At 49.5% G+C, this 18,724-nt stretch overlaps 1 protein-coding gene across 1 annotated transcript; it reads right to left on the reverse strand.

The window, feature by feature from the left end:
• Positions 1-1,037: 1,037 nt before the first annotated feature.
• Ftcd (formimidoyltransferase cyclodeaminase) lies at positions 1,038-14,863 on the reverse strand. The gene is made up of 14 exons (XM_052164311.1): positions 14,810-14,863; positions 13,862-14,045; positions 12,323-12,451; positions 10,751-10,839; positions 10,431-10,610; positions 9,147-9,284; positions 8,937-9,068; positions 7,056-7,117; positions 6,630-6,759; positions 6,229-6,390; positions 3,885-3,928; positions 3,623-3,761; positions 2,890-2,985; positions 1,038-1,433 (listed from the first exon to the last, which is right to left on the reverse strand). The coding sequence occupies exons 1-14, from the start codon at positions 14,861-14,863 to the stop codon at positions 1,347-1,349; spliced, it is 1,626 nt and encodes a 541-aa protein (XP_052020271.1). The 3' UTR covers positions 1,038-1,346.
• Between the last annotated feature and the right edge of the window lie 3,861 nt (positions 14,864-18,724).

Raw genomic sequence — 18,724 nt, forward strand, 5'->3', positions numbered from 1 at the left:
AACTGACCAGGGCCCCTCACCAGAACTAGCCCAGCTCTTCCAAGCGCCTTGTTAGGTGCAGTCTAATTTGTAGAAACTTCCTGCCCTGAAGGATTCCACCCCTTTACATGCAGCACACGTGAAATGTCCATCCATGTTGCTTCCCCTGGTTAATGGCGTCCCCTTTCCCAGAAACAAATGACTTAAATTTCCAGATAGCCCATCTGTCTTTAAAAGGCATTGAGATTCCCGGCCTCGCTTAGAAGAATGTGCCACTCACTGTTTTCTTTTTATAGCCCATGTTAACGAGCACAACCGTACTTGGGAAAGGGAGGAAAAGGAAGTGATGACCAGGACATCTGAGGACGGAGGATGGGTGTGCCCCCTTGAAGGTGATGTGGAAGGTAGGTGTAGACTGGTGAAGGAAGAGAATTCCCTCACAGTCCTCAGGAGCCAGACGCCCCTCCAGTGGGAGGGGAGAAGCACTATAGTCTCTGTTCCGTGCTACATGGCTGCGCTGACTGGTCTTATGTCAACTTGACACACAAACTAGAGACATCTGAAAGGAGGGAACCTCAATTGAGAAAACTCCTCCCTAAGATCTGGCCATAAGATGTTTTCTTAATTAGTGATTGATGGGGGAAGAGCCAGCCCTTTGTGGGTGGGGCCAGCCCTGGGCCAGTGGTCCTGGATTTTATAAGAACGCAGGCTAAGCAAGCTATAAGAAGCAAGCCAGTAAGCAGCAGTCCTCCATGGCCTCTGCATCAGCTCCTGCCTCCAGGTTCCTGCCCTGTCTTCCTTTAATGATGAACAGCAATATGGAAATGTAAGGCAAATAAACCCTTTCCTCCCCAAATTGCTTTTCTTGGGGGGGGAGGGGTCATGGTGTTTCATCACAGTAATGGTAATCCTAAGACAACAGCAAGAAATCCAGTGCTCAGAGTATATATACTATGGCTGGATGCATCCTCCATAAATCCTATATCTGGGAACGCTGGGACTGGGGCTTCTAACCCATTACTCGCAGATCAAGGGGTTCCCTGTCTGTGCTCCTGATCACAGTCTCAGTCCTTGACCATGGCCCCCAAGCCCAAGCACACCAGGCAGATTTGTGTTCAGAATTTACTAGAAGCCATAGATAAAAGAGGGTGTCAGGATACCACCCCCAATCGGGCCCTACCGTACCCTACCCCAAACCACCACTGTTGTGTCTTCTGATCCTACGTAGACAGCTGTGAGTGGAGCCCCAACCTGAGCCTGCTGATGTCCTGGTTGAGGCTTCCCTCCCATCCCCCCAAGCAAGGCTTAGGCCCCTTAAGATAGGTAAGGAATACTGGAAGTTGGACCATTCACTGGGAGCCATCTCTTCACTCCTTCCGGGCTTCTAGGCTACCCAGCACCAGGGCAGCCTGCGTCTTGGCTTCCTGCAGAAGGCTGGAGACTCGATGGCGTGTCTAGCAGACATAGAGGGATATGTCACCCTAAACTTCCATGCTTGCTTCTCCTGACAGAAAACTCCCAGTCTCCCACTGCCCCATAACCACCTCACAGTGACTAGGGACATCTTGGACAGCTACTCCTGGATTTCTCAGGGTGGGTGGGAGTTTTGGGGACAGCCACAACCATTGACCCTCAACAGACTGCCATCTGTTTTTTGATTCTCCCCAGAGTGCAGAGGGTAGAGCTGTGCCCATAAGACCCAAAGGGGCAGGAATCACATGGTTCATACTGTCTAAAGTCAATCAGGGAGGGGCTGGACCCAAAAGATATCCAACTGCTAGCATCCCATATAAGAACTGAAGCCCTTAAAAAGGCATTTTCGAAATATCAATGAGACAGATGCTTAATAATGGGCTAGGGAACAGTTGTGTCTGCTGATCGACAGGGACTTCTTTCAAGGTGACAGAAATGGCCCTGGAACTTGCTAGAGTGATGGCTGCATACTATTACAGATGTGCAAAAACTCCACTGCGTTGTATACTTTAAAACTGCAATTTGTACGCTCCATGGAATTTACCTCAATACTACAATAAAATAGTCATGTGGCTATTATGAATGATGAATGAGGTTCAGTTCATTTCTCAAAGTCGTTTTTTGGGTGCTGGAGAGATGGCTCAGTGGTTAAGAGCACTGACTGCTTTTCCAGTGGACCAGAGTTCAATTCCCAGCAACCACAAGGTGGCTCACAACCATCTGTAATAGGATCTGATGCCTTCTTCTGGTGTATCTGAAGTCAACTACAGTGTACTAATAACATTAAATAATTTTTTTTTAAAAAGCCATTGTTTTTCTAGTCCCCAGCCTGGAGTACCCAAGCTGTCTGTTGTACATTAGAATAGGGAATGTGGTGTGGGCATTGGGGTGCTACCTAACAACTCCTAACCAATGGACCCAGGGGAAGGAAAATATCTAAGTATGCCAGCAGGCCCCTGGCCCCTGGATAGATAGATAGATAGATAGATAGATAGATAGATAGATAGATAGATAGATAAATGGGTAAATGGGTAAATAGGTAAATAGGTAGGTAGGTAGGTGGATAGATAGATAGATAGATAGATAGACAGACAGACAGACAGACAGACAGACAGACAGACAGACAGATAGATAGATAGATAGATAGATAGATAGATAGATAGATAGATAGATAGGTAAATGGGTAAATAGGTAAATAGGTAGGTAGGTAGGTGGATAGATAGATAGATAGATAGATAGATAGATAGATAGATAGATAGATGGATAGATAGATAGACAGATAGATAGACAGACAGACAGATAGATAGACAGACAGACAGACAGACAGGTAAATAGAAAGAGCCTGTTGCTTCGGGTGACTAGTAAGAGTCAACCCTGCCCACAGTAGACAAGGACATGGAAGATCCCTGGGTGGGGCCCTGCATCATGTCTGCCCACCTTCTCTTTAAACACATCATCTGTCACATCCTTCAGGTTGATGAGCACATTGAAGTATGCACCAAACACACCTGTCTCCAAGGCTTTGGCTGCCACCTGAAGAGATACCAGAGAAAGGAGCTGGTGCTGGACCGGCCATACCTCTGTACCCCTTGAAAGTCACCCCTCGTGTCAAGGCTGAGCGAGCTGGCCCCTCCTATGGGTTGCCCTACAGGCAAGGACTCCATGCAGACCCACATTCTCCATACCAACAGACTGGACCCTACCCGCAGAAATCAGGCTACCATGGTCACTGTGGCCTGAAACCTGACCCTGCTGAAGGAATCCTCTACTAATCTGAAGATACAGCTGCTGGAGACTTGAGGACACTGCGAAGGTCTGAAGTACGCCAAAATCCAGGCTGCTGTCAAGCCCTCTAAAGTTGTCCTGAGGAGCTGTCTGCCAGCAAACTAGAGCCACTTCTCTAGAGCGGGTTAGAGGGTCACTTCTCTGGGGCCTCAGGACTCAATGCTGATATACACTGCATACTCTAGGGTTTCTGGGTTAGCTACAGGAGTCATTGTGTACGGCTCTGTTTTGTCCCATCCCCCACACCGGACACGGTTGAGTGATGTCTGCTTCCTCGGACTGCCCCGGGTATTCCTCAGGATGCAGGGATAAGAGTGCTCCGTCTATAACTAGACATTGAGCAAGACTGTGAACACCGTCCTGAGCTTCTGTGGCTCCATCATACCTGCAGGTCAGACAAGCAGGACAGGTTCCCGCATCGGGCCAGCTCCTGCAGCGCTGGCCACAGCTGGGACACAGTCTCAGCCAGTTTCAGTGGTACAGCGACCGCCTGTCTCAGCCCCTCCTGCAGAGCGCGTGCACGCCTAGAACCCAGGCAGAGATGTGTGAGTTGGGGACAGAATCCATTCTGTGCCGGCTCCTTAGACACTGAGAGCCATGGCCCAGAGGGTCCAGCAGGGATGGCCTGGCCCACGCTGTGTGTTCACCTGTCCCTCTCCTCAGGCGTGTTCTTGGGTAGCTTTATTGCCTCCTATGGGGGAAAAAAGATCAACACACACACAGTGAGCAGCCATGAGGGGCTGTGTCCCCTGGCCTGGCTGGAACGGCAGCTCTGCCAGCCGAGGGCCTCATGCGAAACATTTATCCACAGCCTACAGCAGGGGCATCTCCCACTGACGGGCATCATGTGCTGCAGGCCAAAGGCAAGGATGCATTCTTTGGGGATGATGTTTCTGATGGTGTCTGTGACTTGTGGGCCTGGGTATCAGGTTCCAGGTATCCTAAGCCCCCATGGCTGCCTGGAGGAGATGGCTGTGTGGCTTCTCTGGGAACCTCGTTTCTAGGAAAAGAGCCCTTAAAGACCCCCAAATTCTTCCCAGCATTCGTCCACAGTACCAGGCTCTCCTGGTGCAAATTCCAAATTCAAATAATACAAACAACTTTGTCATCCACAGGAGTGATGCTGGTACTGAAACCCTGAGACCTTCACCACGAAGGGATTATGTATGTGACAAATGCTGTGAATCCAAGCCTCCCACAGTACCATTCCATCTTACAGGGCAGGACAGGATGGAGGCAGCTCACTAGAGGGTGCAGCCATTGTTGGTCTGTTTACACAGATCACCAGAAAGTCATCAGTGACCCTTCTGTCAACCGTGACTGACAGCGGAGGCTAAGCGGAGGCTAACTTTGGTGTCCCCAGTTAGCTTGTCACTATGTCACAGCACACACCTCTCCTCCTGTGTGGTGAATGTGGTACTCGATCCAGCCTCTTGTCTGCTGTGACCTTCCTCCGACAGCCCGCCTAGTCAGTTTCTGTTTCCTAACTTATTCTGAGTTGTATTATGTTTTCTTTTTAACTGTTTCAGTTTCGATGAGAAAAGTATACCTATCTAGCATTTTGTTTCTAGAAGTTTCTTCCATACGTGTGGCTCTTTCCTTGTTTGTTTATTTATTTCCCAAAAAAAAAAAATCCATCTTCTTGCTGCACACGAGGGATTTACACAAACTTCATTTCATATTATTTTACGTCTTCTCCTATGCTTTTGATGTTTTCTGGCTTTCAATCAACTTTCATCTAGCTTTAATAGTTGACTTTTTTTCAGTATTCATCTTGTTTCTTATTTTTTTAATTTGTATCATGAGGGTTATCTCCGAATTTCTAATATTACATCTAAACTTAAATTTCTCTTTAAGTCTCCCTCTGTGTGTTTACATCTCTGCCTGTGGCTGTGTGTCCGCCTGTGTCTGTCTCTGTGGGTCTTTGTCTGTCTGTGTATTTGTGTGTCTTCATCTCTCTCTGTCTCCGTTCTTATCTGTCTCTACCTCTGCCTCTCAGTGTCTCTGTTTATGTACATCTCTGTCTCTGTGTGTCTATCACTATGTGTGGCAGTCTCTGTGTCTCTTTATGTCTGTGTCTCTGACTCTGTATCTCTGTCTGCCTGCCTATATATATATATATATATATATATATATATATATATATATATATGTATGTATGTATCTCTCTAAGTATCTCTTTCATCTTTTCAGAGTCGGGCCCTGAATCCTCAACATGATCTCTAATCCACTCACAGCCTGTAATTATCTCTCAAGATGGGTTTTCCACCTCAAAACTCCCCTATGTTTCCTGTTACCCATAAGGCTGAGGGATTCTTTTGTTTGTTTGTTTTGGTTTTGGTTTTGGTTTTTTCAAGACAGGGTTTCTCTGTATAGCCCTGGCTGTCCTGGAACTCACTCTGTAGACCAGCCTGGTCTCAAACTCAGAAATCCGCCTGCCTCTGCCTCCCAAGTGCTGGGATTAAAGGCGTGAGCCACCACTGCCCAGCTGGCTGAGGGATTCTTAACAGTCTAAGGCTCTAATCTCCAAGGGGGTCAGGACAGGTGGTGGAGCAGCCCCTGAGGCTTGCTCCTTATCAGAGTACAGTGCCAGCCTCCATGGTGGACCAGATGATCTACAGACAGTAGGCTTCCTTCCTGCAGATCTTAGAATCTAGGGTCTAACTCTCACACATCACGGGCCTTGAAGCCAAGATTCTGACTGGCCAGCCTGTGAGAATCCTGTACACTAAACATTACCAGCCTGTATCCCTCCAGGATCCCCAATTCCAGGGTTCCCCATTCTGAAGTCCTGCCTTCCAAAGCTTCCTTCCCTAGGACAATGTCCATGCTCTCCAGGACTGGACCCTCAAGCCTGCAGGAAGCAGGGGCTTCTGGGATAGAGGCTGATCATGACACCTCCTCAGTGTCATGGCCTCCCCTGGCCTCTGGCTGCAGATTTGCAGGCGACTGTGGCTAGCAAGCCTAGGCCTGGGAGTTCTGCTCACTTACCAAACAGGCAGCAAACGCCCGGGCATCAGCGTCCACCAATGAAGTCAGCTGGGCAGAGGCTGCGTGGAAGGGTGGGATCAGACGTCGCATTGTGGAATCCAGGTGGTCAAACTGGCGCCGTCCATAGGTCATCTGGCCCACCATAGAAGCCAGGGCTGCGCCCTGGTAAAGGGAAAAGTGTAGGGGGTGGGGACTTGGGGAGTCCTGGCCAAGGGACTGCCCTGTCCTCCAGAGAGGAACCCCAAGTGCAGGGAGATGAACTGTAGAGTCTCAACCTATAGGGTCCCCCACTACGGAGACCCCCACCCTGATTCCCACCCTCCAGGATCTCCTACTCTGCCCCCCCACGCTCCACCCCATCCCGGGTCCTGCCTTCTATAGCTCCTCCCTCATGAGCTCACCAGAGCTGCAACAGCGGCTGCTACAGAGCCTCCTCCTGGGGCAGCCGAACGGGCTCCCACCTCCCGAACAAAAGCGCGCAGTGATGTGTCCAGCAGGCTCTGTTCTGGCCCACTATCGGGAACCAGGTACCTACCCAGTGGGAGAGGCTTAAAGAAGGGGAGAGAGACACTCTTACCCCCAACCCCCAACCCCGAGCTAAGAGCCAGGAGAGAGAAGTGGGCAGGCCAGAAGTGGGCGGGCCTGAAGCAGATGGTGGGCGGGGCGGGGCGGGGCGGGGCAGGATCAGGCATCAGGCTTAAGGTATGGGGTCGAGAGCTGTGAAGATGTGGGCGAAGTAGAAGATGAGGGAAGACGGGTAAAGCAAGTTAAGAAGGGGCAAGAAGAGAACAGAGAGGAGGACTTGGGGAGGAGACGTGAGGCCTCACTCGATGATCCGCTCCTTTGGGTCAAAGGGCGCCAGGGAATCCAGGCCCAGCCTGTTCACCACCTGGGGAGTGGATATCCTGCCTTAGCCCACTGCTTGGCTTAGGTTTACCTGACAAGTTTTGCCCACCCTCTCTTCCCAGGAACCTAACCAGTTCGCTTCCGGACAGGTTGAGGTGCACACGGGAACACCCTATGTTCCCAGGGAAAACAAGGGAGAGAAAGGGGCCAACTAAACCCTCTTCTTGGGATAAGAATCTAACTCTTCTTCATATCTATCCGGAGAGGGAGGGGTGAGGCAGGAGTGGGTGAGTGGGTGGAGGAGCACTCTCATAGAGGCAAAGGGGAGGAGGGAAGAGGGAATGGGATGGGGGAGTTGTGGAGGGGTAACCAGGAAGGGGGATATCATTTGAAATGTAATTGAATAAAATGATTAATAATAAATAGAAATTGCATTAAAATAAAGAATCTAACTCTTTCAGAATCTAACAGATTCTCACAGTCAGGGACAGCCTTGATTTACCTCAACATAAAGTTAAAATTCAAAAATAAAATAAAATAAGTTGAAAAAAAGGGGAAAAAAGATAAAAATTCATAGGCTTTCGAGATGGCTCAGCGGTTAAGAGCACTGACTGTTCTTCCAAAGGTCCTGAGTTCAAATCGCAACAACCACATGGTGGCTCAAAACCATCTGTAATGAGATCTGATGCCCTCTTCTAGTGTGTCTGAAGACAACTATAGTGTACTTACATATGATAAATAAATAAATCTTTAAAAAAGAAAAAAAGATTAGAGTTCATTTCAACAAAGACCATTCAGCCCTCATCGTATGAAGCTATACAACAGTGTTAGCATGCCTCATGTTCTAAAAGCAGGAATGGGGACACACACTTGAAGGACACCAGCCAAGTACACCCCAAAGGCGGTTATGGAGATGGGTAAAGGATATCACCCGATAGTTGGGACACAGAAGTATCAATCAGTAGGGAATACTTTTCATGAAAGGATGGGGAGATAAAAGAATATCCCTGGAAATACAGCGCCCCCCCCCCCAGCACATCCCAGGTTCAGTGAATTGAGCGAAGGTGTTGTAGATTAGTAGATATTAGTACTAGCCCTTGAAGACAGTCCTTCGTAGATGGGACCAGAGGAACTATATGCCTGGGACCTATGTACAACTGTCAGGTATAGGGGTGTAAGGAACCTGCTGGGGAGGGCTGGGAGCAGACACGGCTCCTCACAGGAGCAGCCGGCCTGGGATTTAAGAAGGCAGAGAACGTAACATTTATACAGTCCAAGTCACAAAGAAAGAGAGAAAAATGTAAAAGCCTGTTATGGTGGCAAGGACATTATTTGCAATTCCAGTGCCAAAGAAGTGGAGACAGGAGACCTGGCCTACTTTGTGGTTTCCAGGTCAGTGAGAGACCATGTCTCCAAACAAAGGTGGACAGCACCTTAGAAATGGCACCTGAGACGGTCTTCTGTCTCTCCCTTTTTTTTTTTTTTTTTTTTTTTTTTTTTTTTTTTTTTTTTGGTTTTTCGAGACACGGTTTCTCAGTGTAGCCTTGGCTGTCCTGGAACTCACTTTGTAGAGCAGGCTGGCCTCAAACTCAGAAATCTGCCTGCCTCTGCCTCCCAAGTGCTGGAATTAAAGGTGTGCACCACCACTGCCTGGTTGTCTTCTGTCTTTATGTCTTACACACACACACACAGACATGCACACAGACACACACACACACACAAACACACTCACACACTTGTGCGGGTTTGGGATTTGGGCTGGCCCTTCTGGAACTATACAATTTGCTCCTGGAGCAGCTCCTACAGCCTCCAGGCCTCCCTTGACATCTCCCTCCACAACTCCCAAAACGAGCACAGCCCACCAGCCGTATCCGGTGCTCCTCCTCCAGAACAAACAGCTTCTCCTTGTCACAGTAGAAGGCTGCGGCATCCAGTAAGGCCTTCAGAGGCACCAGGCCCACCAGCTGCGAGCCCACCACTGGGAGATTCAGCTCCTGGGAGACAGAGGCAGCCAAGTCAGCGCCCAGGGTTTCTGAATGTCAGAGGGGTGTGGGACACGTGCTCTTACCCACCTGAGCATCTCTGCGGGCCTCCTCATACACTGTGTGCAGAGCTGTGACCTCGAAGTCCAGGAGGTTTGTGGACACCTGAGCCAGGTTCTTCTCTTCCAGGTACCAACCGATGCCCTGAACCTTTTTCAGACGTCCTGGCTACAAAGAGAGGCATCCCCAGGCCTGGGTTAAGAATCTCATCTCCGGCTGCTCCCTGCCTGGCTTTCATATAGCCTGGCTCTGGGAGCCTCTTATATTTGTGTCCCTTAGCCAGAGGAGTCAGACGAGGTGACCCCAGGTAGCTAGGTTGGCACTGTGACTCTCCCTGCTCTTTCTACCTTCCTACCACATGAAAACCGAGGCCCCAAAGGCCAGGCTTGGTGCCGATCTCTGACCACATCATGTTCTAGAGACCCAGGGATGGTGATGAAGGAGGTCACCACAAGTCTCCACTCCGCTATGGTCCATCTCCCGCCCGCTCGCTACATCAGTCACTCTGACCCACTCTCTTTGATGACCTAAGGCAGGAACTCTGACCTCGCCTTTGGAAGAAAGGAGGGTCACTAAGGTCACTATTCCTCACACTGTGCTTACAGATAGATGCTGCTGCAGGAAGGCAGGCTCCTGGAGCCCCTCACCCCCACCCCCACCCCCACACCTGGGAAGATCAGAGGTTGGAACAGATGAGAAGAAGGGGATCCCTCCACCTTCCACCAGGTATATCTGTGTCACCTGTGTCTGACTGACAGGTGATGCCCAAGCTAACTGATGAGTTCGTTGCAGACCTGGTGAGGAAGCTGAAGGTTTACAGAGGCATTGTGTCTCGGGTGGGGGTGGGGCAGGGTCTGGTGGATAACTCATTGTGTCTAAAAGGACATGGAGATGTGAAGACTTCCAGGACTGCTAGGCAGCTGTCTACACGGAAGCCTGACCCTGTCTGCTTCTGTGGAAATGTCTGCTACAAACAAGAGCTGCTGAGGCCAGAGAGATGGCTCAGTGCTTAAGATCACTTGATGCTTTTCTAGAGGCTGGATTCCCGGCATCCCCATGATGGCTCACAAACTCAAGGCTCAAGGGACCCAGCGCACTTTCTGCCACACACGCAGGCCAAACACGTACAACAAATAAATATTGGTTAAGGGGCTCCTCAAGTTCAAACAGTGAACTCAGATCCTGCGACCCCCCACACACACACACACACACTCCCACTCCCACAGGGCTTTGGCACTAAGGTGAACAAATCTCCCTAGGGGCTTCTGAGGAAGATCCCTGGGGGAATGAGAGGGCAAACTGGAAACTACCCACCTGGTCTTTCCCTCGGCCCTGCTCCCTCAGGTTGAGAGCAATACGGTGGGCCTGTTCCTTGGTGCTTAGCAGGTTGATATTGAATGCGATGAGGAACTTCCGTGCACCTGTGACAGTGGCGCCCCAACTGGGGACAAAGGAGCTAGGACCAAAGTCAGGCATCCACTCAGCCTGTGTGAGCTGTGGAAACATTCACCCGGGGGTGAGGAGGAGGGGCCCATACCTACCCACTCTCCCCAGGGTTGGGGAAATGGCACCCTCTCAGACCCCAGCTACATGTATAGGGAAGCACCTCCCCAGCCACATGTGTAGGGGAGCACCTTCTCGGGCAGGGCCTCATACTCTCCAGCCCGGATGGCTGGCAGGGTCTGACGACTGGGCGTCTGAGCTGCCTCACCATAGAGATACACTGCAAAGAAACCCAACAGGTCAGGTGCTTAGCTGGGTAGAATCCTGTACTCTCTCAATCCCACGGGGACCCGGGCAAGGTGGCTCCTTCCAGCTTCAGCTGGGGGTAGATCTTCCTTGGCTCTACGCACTAGGGAGCCCTGCCTTGTCCATACTCTCGGAATGGGTGTTGCAATGCGGATGCCTCCCACCCACCCAAAACCAGTGTCTCGCCGAAGAGCCCGTACTTATGGGAGTTAGGGTGGGATGTGTGGGGAGAGCTGATGGAATATTCTCAGGTTTCTGTTTAAAAATGGTTTTTGGCTGGGCAGTGGTGTCACACGCCCTTAATCCCAGCACTTGGGAAGCAGAGGCAGGCAGATTTCTGAATTCAAGGTCAGCCTGGTCTACAGAGTGACCTTGGACAGCCAGGGCTACACAGAGAAACCCTGTCTCGAAAAACAAAAACAAAAAACCTGGTTTTTGACTGTGTGATCACCCTGTCCTCCGAGTAGAAAAGACTGAGCTTGCTGGACAGGTGGGTCCTGGCCTCAGATGTTAGGTTGTGTTTACGGCAGCAACAGGGCCTGACTGGATCCCACCTCCAGCCCCCATGCTGCCGAATGGACTGCCTACCCTGTTGTCTCCCCACAATGCTGTGGTATGCAGTCTGTGTCTAGTTTGTCCCGTATCATTTTCTTGATCTAGTTCATTTTAAATCGAATCCCCAAACACATTTTCACATATGTATAGTGTGCCCCTGTGTAGGCCTAATCCTGCCTTGGTGTAGACTCGTATACAAGCGTGCATATGTAGAGACCCAAGGTTGATGTCAGGAATCATCCTTGATCATCCTCCAGCTCTGTTCACTGAGATGGCTCTCTCACCCTGGTATGGCTTGTCTTGTTTACTAGATTATTCTACGAGTGGGTCACCACACCCATCTGGCACTTGGGAGGTTCCTGGAACTCTGACCTCCAGTCCTAGCACTTGAGTGACAAAGGCTGAAACCACTGAGCCATGCCCCCAGCCCCCAAATTCTTTCTGCTTTACAAGGCGTGGGTTTCTTCATCTCCGCGCTCAGCAAGCTAATCGGCTTCATCACGTGGTCAGACAACGTCCAACAAGCAGATGGAACATGCTGTCCATGGGACTTGTTGTGACTCCGTCTGGTATTTGTTTCCTTATCTAAGAAACCGGGGCTGGTAATGAGGCTTCTTTCTTGGTAATAATCTGCATTCTTTTTGCTTTGTTTTATTTTGTTTTGTGGAGATAGGGTATCTCCATGTAGCCCAGGCTATCCTGAAACTATGGAGCAAGCTGGCCTTGAACTCATGGAGATCTGCTTGCCTCAGTCTCCCTCCTTAGCACTGGAGTTAAAGGTATGTGCGCACCACCGTGCTAGGCATGATCTGCATTCTTAAAAGGCATCCAGCGCATAGAACCAGAGCTGTGCAGACTGGAACCCAGAAGCGTGCCAAAGTTGATCCTCCCAGGACGCTCACCTGGTACATTAAGCTCCTCTGCCAGCCGCTGCCCAAATGCCTTGGCACAGAGCACGCACTCCTCCATGCTGACACCCCTCACCGGGATGAAGGGGCACACGTCCAGGGCACCCATCCGGGGGTGCTCTCCTGCAGAAGAGGGGGCGGCTGTCATCCTTATAGCTGTCCACAGCGACCACAGAGAGCAGCCAGCCTCAAGTGGTCGGCAGTAGCGACTTCTCCCAGGGCAGCCTATCAGGGATGCCACAGTACATGGGGACAATCCTTGTTGCTATGGCTAGCAAGAGAAGGTGCTTAAAGGCATGGAGAAGGATTAGGGCTTGAGGAAGCTGGATATATATAATAAATATATATATATTATAAATATATATTGCTTTGAAATTTAGAAACAAGTTTTATATAAGATCTGAAATACAATTCCTAAAATATCAACTTTTCAGAAAACTGTGGCTACACAATAATGCATGGCCTCTATCATGTTAGAATGTACATTAGACTCAAATACAAAAACCAGAAAACAAATCACCATCCTTTAACAATTTGAGCAAAGATAGAATGAATGCCTAAGGAACAACAAAGATGGACTTGCAGAGGATGGGCTGTTTATGGACGTCAAGTGCCATATATATATTATATATAATATATGAAATATAAATAAAGTATATATATAATACATATAATTTATATATAAAATATATATAATATATAATGACATATAATATATAAATATATTATATAATATATAAGCTATTATGTGTTTTATATATATATATGTGTGTGTATATATATATACATATACATATATATACACACACACACACAAATGCATGGGTTTCCAGGTATATACATTAAGATGAACCTTTGGCACTAGGAACCAGGGCATCACGTATCATTAACACATATTAGAAAACTGTGTAGTGCCAAAGGGATAGAACCACCAGCATTCCTTAAAACAAAAAGCACAAAACCAAGGCCCTTAGTGAGATCTTGCCAGGCAGAAAGTATCTGGCCTTGGCGTGCTCCTGCCTTCCCTGGCAGCAGAGCAGCCACACCATATCCAGGATACTGTGCCTGGCGCCTCTTAACCTTGGCAACCCTGATATCTACTCCTTCCTGTGACCTCTGAAAACAGCTCCCAGAGAACAGACAGAGGCCACAGCCTTTTGCCAAACTCTGAGTGTCCACTAACCTTTGGCCCTGCCCACCCCCGCCATTGTGTTTGGTTTAGAGGCAGTTGACAAGTTTGCTTCCCAGAGAAGAGCTCTCTTCCGGCTCCCCCAGGCCTTAGTCGAGTCAAGACCTTGGGATGAGTGAGCCCCTGTGGATTATCATCAGCCCACTGGATCCAAAGAGAGAGAGGTTCCCACTCTAGAGGGCAGCTGATCTCCACAGCCTAGAGCCATCTCCCTACCTTCCTCCCCCAACCTGTTCCTGGGACTGGGCACCAAGGCCACACTTGACTTACACCGCATGTCCATGCCCTGGGCGTGCCCCCTCAACCACAGCACCGTGGCACAAGCTCAGCCTGAGCTGCCTCACCCTTGTGCTTGCTCATGTCAATGAGCTGAGAGGCCGTACGCGCCGCATTGAGGGCTCCCTCGACCACACGTTCCGGCTGCCCCACGAACGTGTAGACCGTGCGGTTGGTGGAGGGTCCGGCATCGACGTCCAACAGCACACAGCCTGGGGTCTGGGAGATGGCTCGAGAGATGGCATCAATCACCTGGAGATGGAGGCCCAACACCACGCCTCAGTCCCCACTGGGAAAGGCTGTAAACCCACGTGTGATCTCAAGAAGGTAGGTTGACTGGTCCTCCAAAGAGCTGACCTTCATTCAGTCCAAGAATCTACATGGTACAACAAGGAAGTCCTCCCATGGCAGTGGCTATGACCACCCCAGGCTCAGGTTGGCCCAGGAAAAATAATAATAATGGACCTGCTGCCAACACCCAGATACTCAGAGAGGGTGGATGGAGTCGCATCCTTCTGGTGGAAATGGCCAGGGAGGGACTGTCTGCTAATATGAAAAAGCCAGATGAGCTCAGATCCCCTAGAGGTCAAAACCCCTAGAGGCTCAAAGCCTCCTAAGGACTACTCTGTGCCTCAGTCTCCCCATCACATAAGGAGGCTGGTAATAGTGCCTGCCTCTCAAGGCTTCAGGGGTGAGGCAGGATGTGGGAATGACCTTTCCTGTGATTTCCGCCCTCTGCATCTATAGTCAAGGTGCTTCATTTTCAGGTAGGAATATTTCGGTCAAAGGAGTCACCTGGCCCCCACCAGGAGCACTCCAAAATCCCCAGGCCCACTGCCATTCCTCCAGAGTCCCCACCACCCATGGAATGTTCCAGAGCTGACAGAAATGACTCCTGGGAGCGATCCCATAGGCCGTGCCTCTGCCTGTTCTGGGAAGGCAACCTTCCCCCGCACCAAACTCACTCCCTTCCTGGGACCAAAGCACCCACACAGCCCTGTAGGCAGGAGCCTCACCTCCTGGTTGTTCCCCTCTGAGAAGTTGGGGACACATTCCACCAACTGGGACATGGCCAGCACCTGAGTCCAGAGGCTCCTCTCAAGAGGTTGTAGAGGGACACAGAGTAACAGCTCTCTGATGGCCCTGGGGCCTTTATACCACTTCACAGCTAGCTTCTCATTAACCAAGGGCAGTGCAATGGGAGCTGGTGAATCCAGGGGTGCTCTCCAGGACAAGCTCTCCAAAATGCTCACGATCCCTGTCGGAGGGGCACGTGCTGAGGATCCCAGGAGGCCTAGAGGGGCAAAGTTCAGGCTAGGGCATCAAGCCAACTTGAGCTCAATGTCCAACTTGGGCCAAGGCTTGCCTAGTGACCATCCAGGTGACCCTGTATGTCCCTCAGAGTGTGTGGCCTTTCTGGAAGAGGCCCCATGGAACTCTGGCTTAGTGACTCTTCATATCGGGCCTGGCTCTCAGGGATGTGGGGGAGGAGAAGTCATGTGTGAGGTCCAGCATAAAGCCTGGTCCTCCCCAGAAGTGGGCTTTGCTCAGAGAGGTAGAAGAGAGGGTGGGGTGGAAGCAAGCAAGAATGGGTTTGGCCATGGGTATCTATGTGTGAGTGTTTATTCGTACAGTTCATGGGTTAGATGTACGTATGGGTGAATTGAATAGTGTGTGTGTACGTGAGTGTATTCAAGGGCATATGGGAATGTGCAGGGGTTGGTGTGGATATGCATGAGGGTGTTAGCATGCATATGCAGCTAGATGTTAGACTGTCTGCACTGTGTGGCTGCTGGCGTTTGCAAGCAGATGGATGTGAATGTGTATATCAACCATATTGTAGGAAAGATGGATGCTGGTGCTGTATGTGCTGATGTGAACAAACCCAAGATGTGTATGTGTCCTTGCTTTTCTGTTGCTATGACAAAACAACTCTGACCAAAAGCAACCTGGGGAAGGGAAGGGTTTAATTCATCTTATGCTTCTAGGTCCCAGTCCATCAGGCACAGTTTTATCCATAATAGACTGGGCCCTTGTAGTGGCTCTTCCTGGTTGTCAACTTGACTATATCTAGAATGAGCTACAATCCAGAATTGGAAGGCTCACTTGTGATCCTAATCTGGAGGCTGGGAGATACAAGTTTCTGGCCTGGATCTCGGCATGGAGATCTTGAGGCACAGTGGCTCTGAATCCCAGAAGATTAAGACATGGAGACCTCTGAGTTCAAGGTCATCTGGGAAGGAGCAAGTCCCAGATCCAGGCGTGGTGGCACACACCTTTAATCTGGGCCACACCTTCTGTGGGAGACCTATATAAGGATTTTGGAAGAAGGAAGACTCTCTTTGCCTGCTGGTCTTGTGGGACTGAGCAACTGCTAGATCCTTGGACTTCCATCCGCAGCTGCTGCTGACCATTGTTGGGCAGTTGGACTACAGTCATCAGTAAATTCCCTTCCTATGTAGAGACTGCCCATATGTTCTGTGACTCTAGTGAACCCTGACTTAATACAGCCCTCCTACAGCAATCAATAAAATCAAGCCAATTCCTGGTGCTGGAAAAATGCTTCAAGTAGTTAAGACTACTTGCTCTTGCACAGGATCTGTACTCAATTCCCAGCACCCACATGGCAGCTTACCACCATCTGTAACTCTAGTTCCGGAAGCTCTGACACCCTTTCCTGGCCTCGGCAGGCACAGGTATGCATATGGTCCATATACATACATGCAGGTAAAATATCCACACACATAAAATAGATCTAAAAAACAAACTTAAGACAATTCCCCCACAAACAGGGTCACAGACCAATCTGAGCTGGACACTCAATTGAGGCTCTCTGTTCCCGGGGGACTTTAGGTTGTGTCAAGGCAACCATAAAAACCAACTGTCATAATGTATGCATTGTTGTGTTATTAGTATGTGTGCAGTGTTAGTGTGAGTGTGGGTGGGCACTGGGATGAGTGTTCATTGATGGATGTTAATGTCTGCATCTATGTGGTTGTGTTGGTGTGTATCAGTGTATGTTACTATTTGTATATGGGTGGTTGGTATGAGCATGCATGGATAGCATTGTGTATATATGTGTGTTGATATCATTTGAGTGAGCATACATGTGTTTGCATTGATATTGCATGAACATATGGGTGTTGGGAGCAGGTGTAGGTATGAGTGCACCCATGGTGATCGGTGTGAGAGTGTAGCAGGTGATGCTGTTGTGTGTGATGTTGCTGTGTGGTACTGAGCTCCCCAGGGCCAGCAGGTGAAGAGTTCTAGAACCAAAACTCCTTATAATTAACAGCCCAGCAGCATGAGAAAGGCAAGATCCAGCTCATAGTTCCAACTCCCAGATGCCTTCTTCCAATCCTTACTAATTCTAGGTAGAGACAGTTGCATCCCTTCTGTATGGGATCCACAGATCTTATGACAATCCTGGACACACATGAACATTCTTGTCTTAGAGACGGGGACTCTTCCCAGGTGCCCTTATTACCCACATAACCCCTACTCCACAAAGCCTTTGGAGTATCAGAGTGTCAAGATACACCTCCCCACAGCATCTCTGGGCCCAGGTGAAGGGATGTTTGTGGATGTGGAGACTCAGTCTTCCTGTGGCCCTCTAGAAAGACTGAAGAACCATCGAAGTTGTCACAAATTTGAACAACTAGAAGTGAAGGGCTGGGCCCTGGCACAAATGCAGAGCAGATATCCAGGAGTCCGTAGATAAATGACAAATTGCCCATGTAGAAGCATCCCAAGTCATTCGTGCAGGCATCATCCCTGGGCAGGTGGCGCGTGGCTCTACCCCTCTGATAAAGGATGTGGCCACAGGTAACCAGCCCTAAAACCTATACTCATCCTCAAGGGACTCGGCCAAATTATATCACTATCAAAGTTTGTCTGAAACACACACACACACACACACACACACACACACATCCTTCACCACTGCCCTCTTTCCATGCAGGGACACTCTCAAGTCTTCCAAACAGCACATTGCAACCTGAGAGGGGCTGAATCTCTAATCTCTAGGTACACTCCCACCATGTGCACATGAGGATGGTCAAGTGGACACGCAACAGCCTGGGACCATGCAGAGCTGAGCTCAAGAGCTTAGGGACACTAATACACCAATGTCCTCTGGGACATTGAGTTTGGAATGTTCCCAAAAGGCTCATTGTGGAAAGCTTGGTTCCAACCACAGCAATGTTGAGAGAAAGGGCTTTGGGAACGTGATTGGATCATGAGGAAGGACTCTGATCTCTTGGATGGATTAGGCCACTGATGAGTTCTTACTGAACTGTGGGGGGCAGGGCCTGGTTGGAAGAGGTAAATGACTAGGAGTGAATTTGCCCTTGAACAGGATATAATTGTCCCATGTCTGTGTTCTTTCTTTGTCTCTTGGACAGTGAAAGGAACAGCTCACCAGGATATCTCGCTCCATCATAGACCCCCAAACAACCAAACCAGCCAAGCATGGCCTGAAACCTCTGGATGTGAGCTAAATAAATCCTTCCTCGCTAAACTGACTTTCTCCGATGTTTTGCCAAAGAGGCAGAAACCTGACTAACACAGAGACTCATAGTCAAGTCCAAGAGCTTAATTCTTCAAAGCCTGAAGTCTGGGGTCCCAGTCACTCTGCCCCTCCTACTCCCCAGGGTTACTTTTTTTTTCACTTGTCCTTACTTTCTGCTTATTCTTTTATGACACCATGACCTCTTGGGTGCCTTGCTATTTAGAAAAAAGCAACAATAATCTTTCCACTGTGAGCTAGCAACTCCTGGTGCAAAAACACATCTGTTATGCAAAAGGACCAACTCAAAGCCCACTTCAATTCTTCCCAAGTCGAGGGTCTCTGCCCTCCAAACCACACAGGGCAAGGCACTCCCTGGGTCAGTAGAGGCACACTCCTGGATCATAGTCTAAGCCTGCGGAAG

Source organism: Apodemus sylvaticus, chromosome 19 (genome assembly GCF_947179515.1).
Source record: "Apodemus sylvaticus chromosome 19, mApoSyl1.1, whole genome shotgun sequence".
Classification (NCBI taxonomy): domain Eukaryota; kingdom Metazoa; phylum Chordata; class Mammalia; order Rodentia; family Muridae; genus Apodemus; species Apodemus sylvaticus.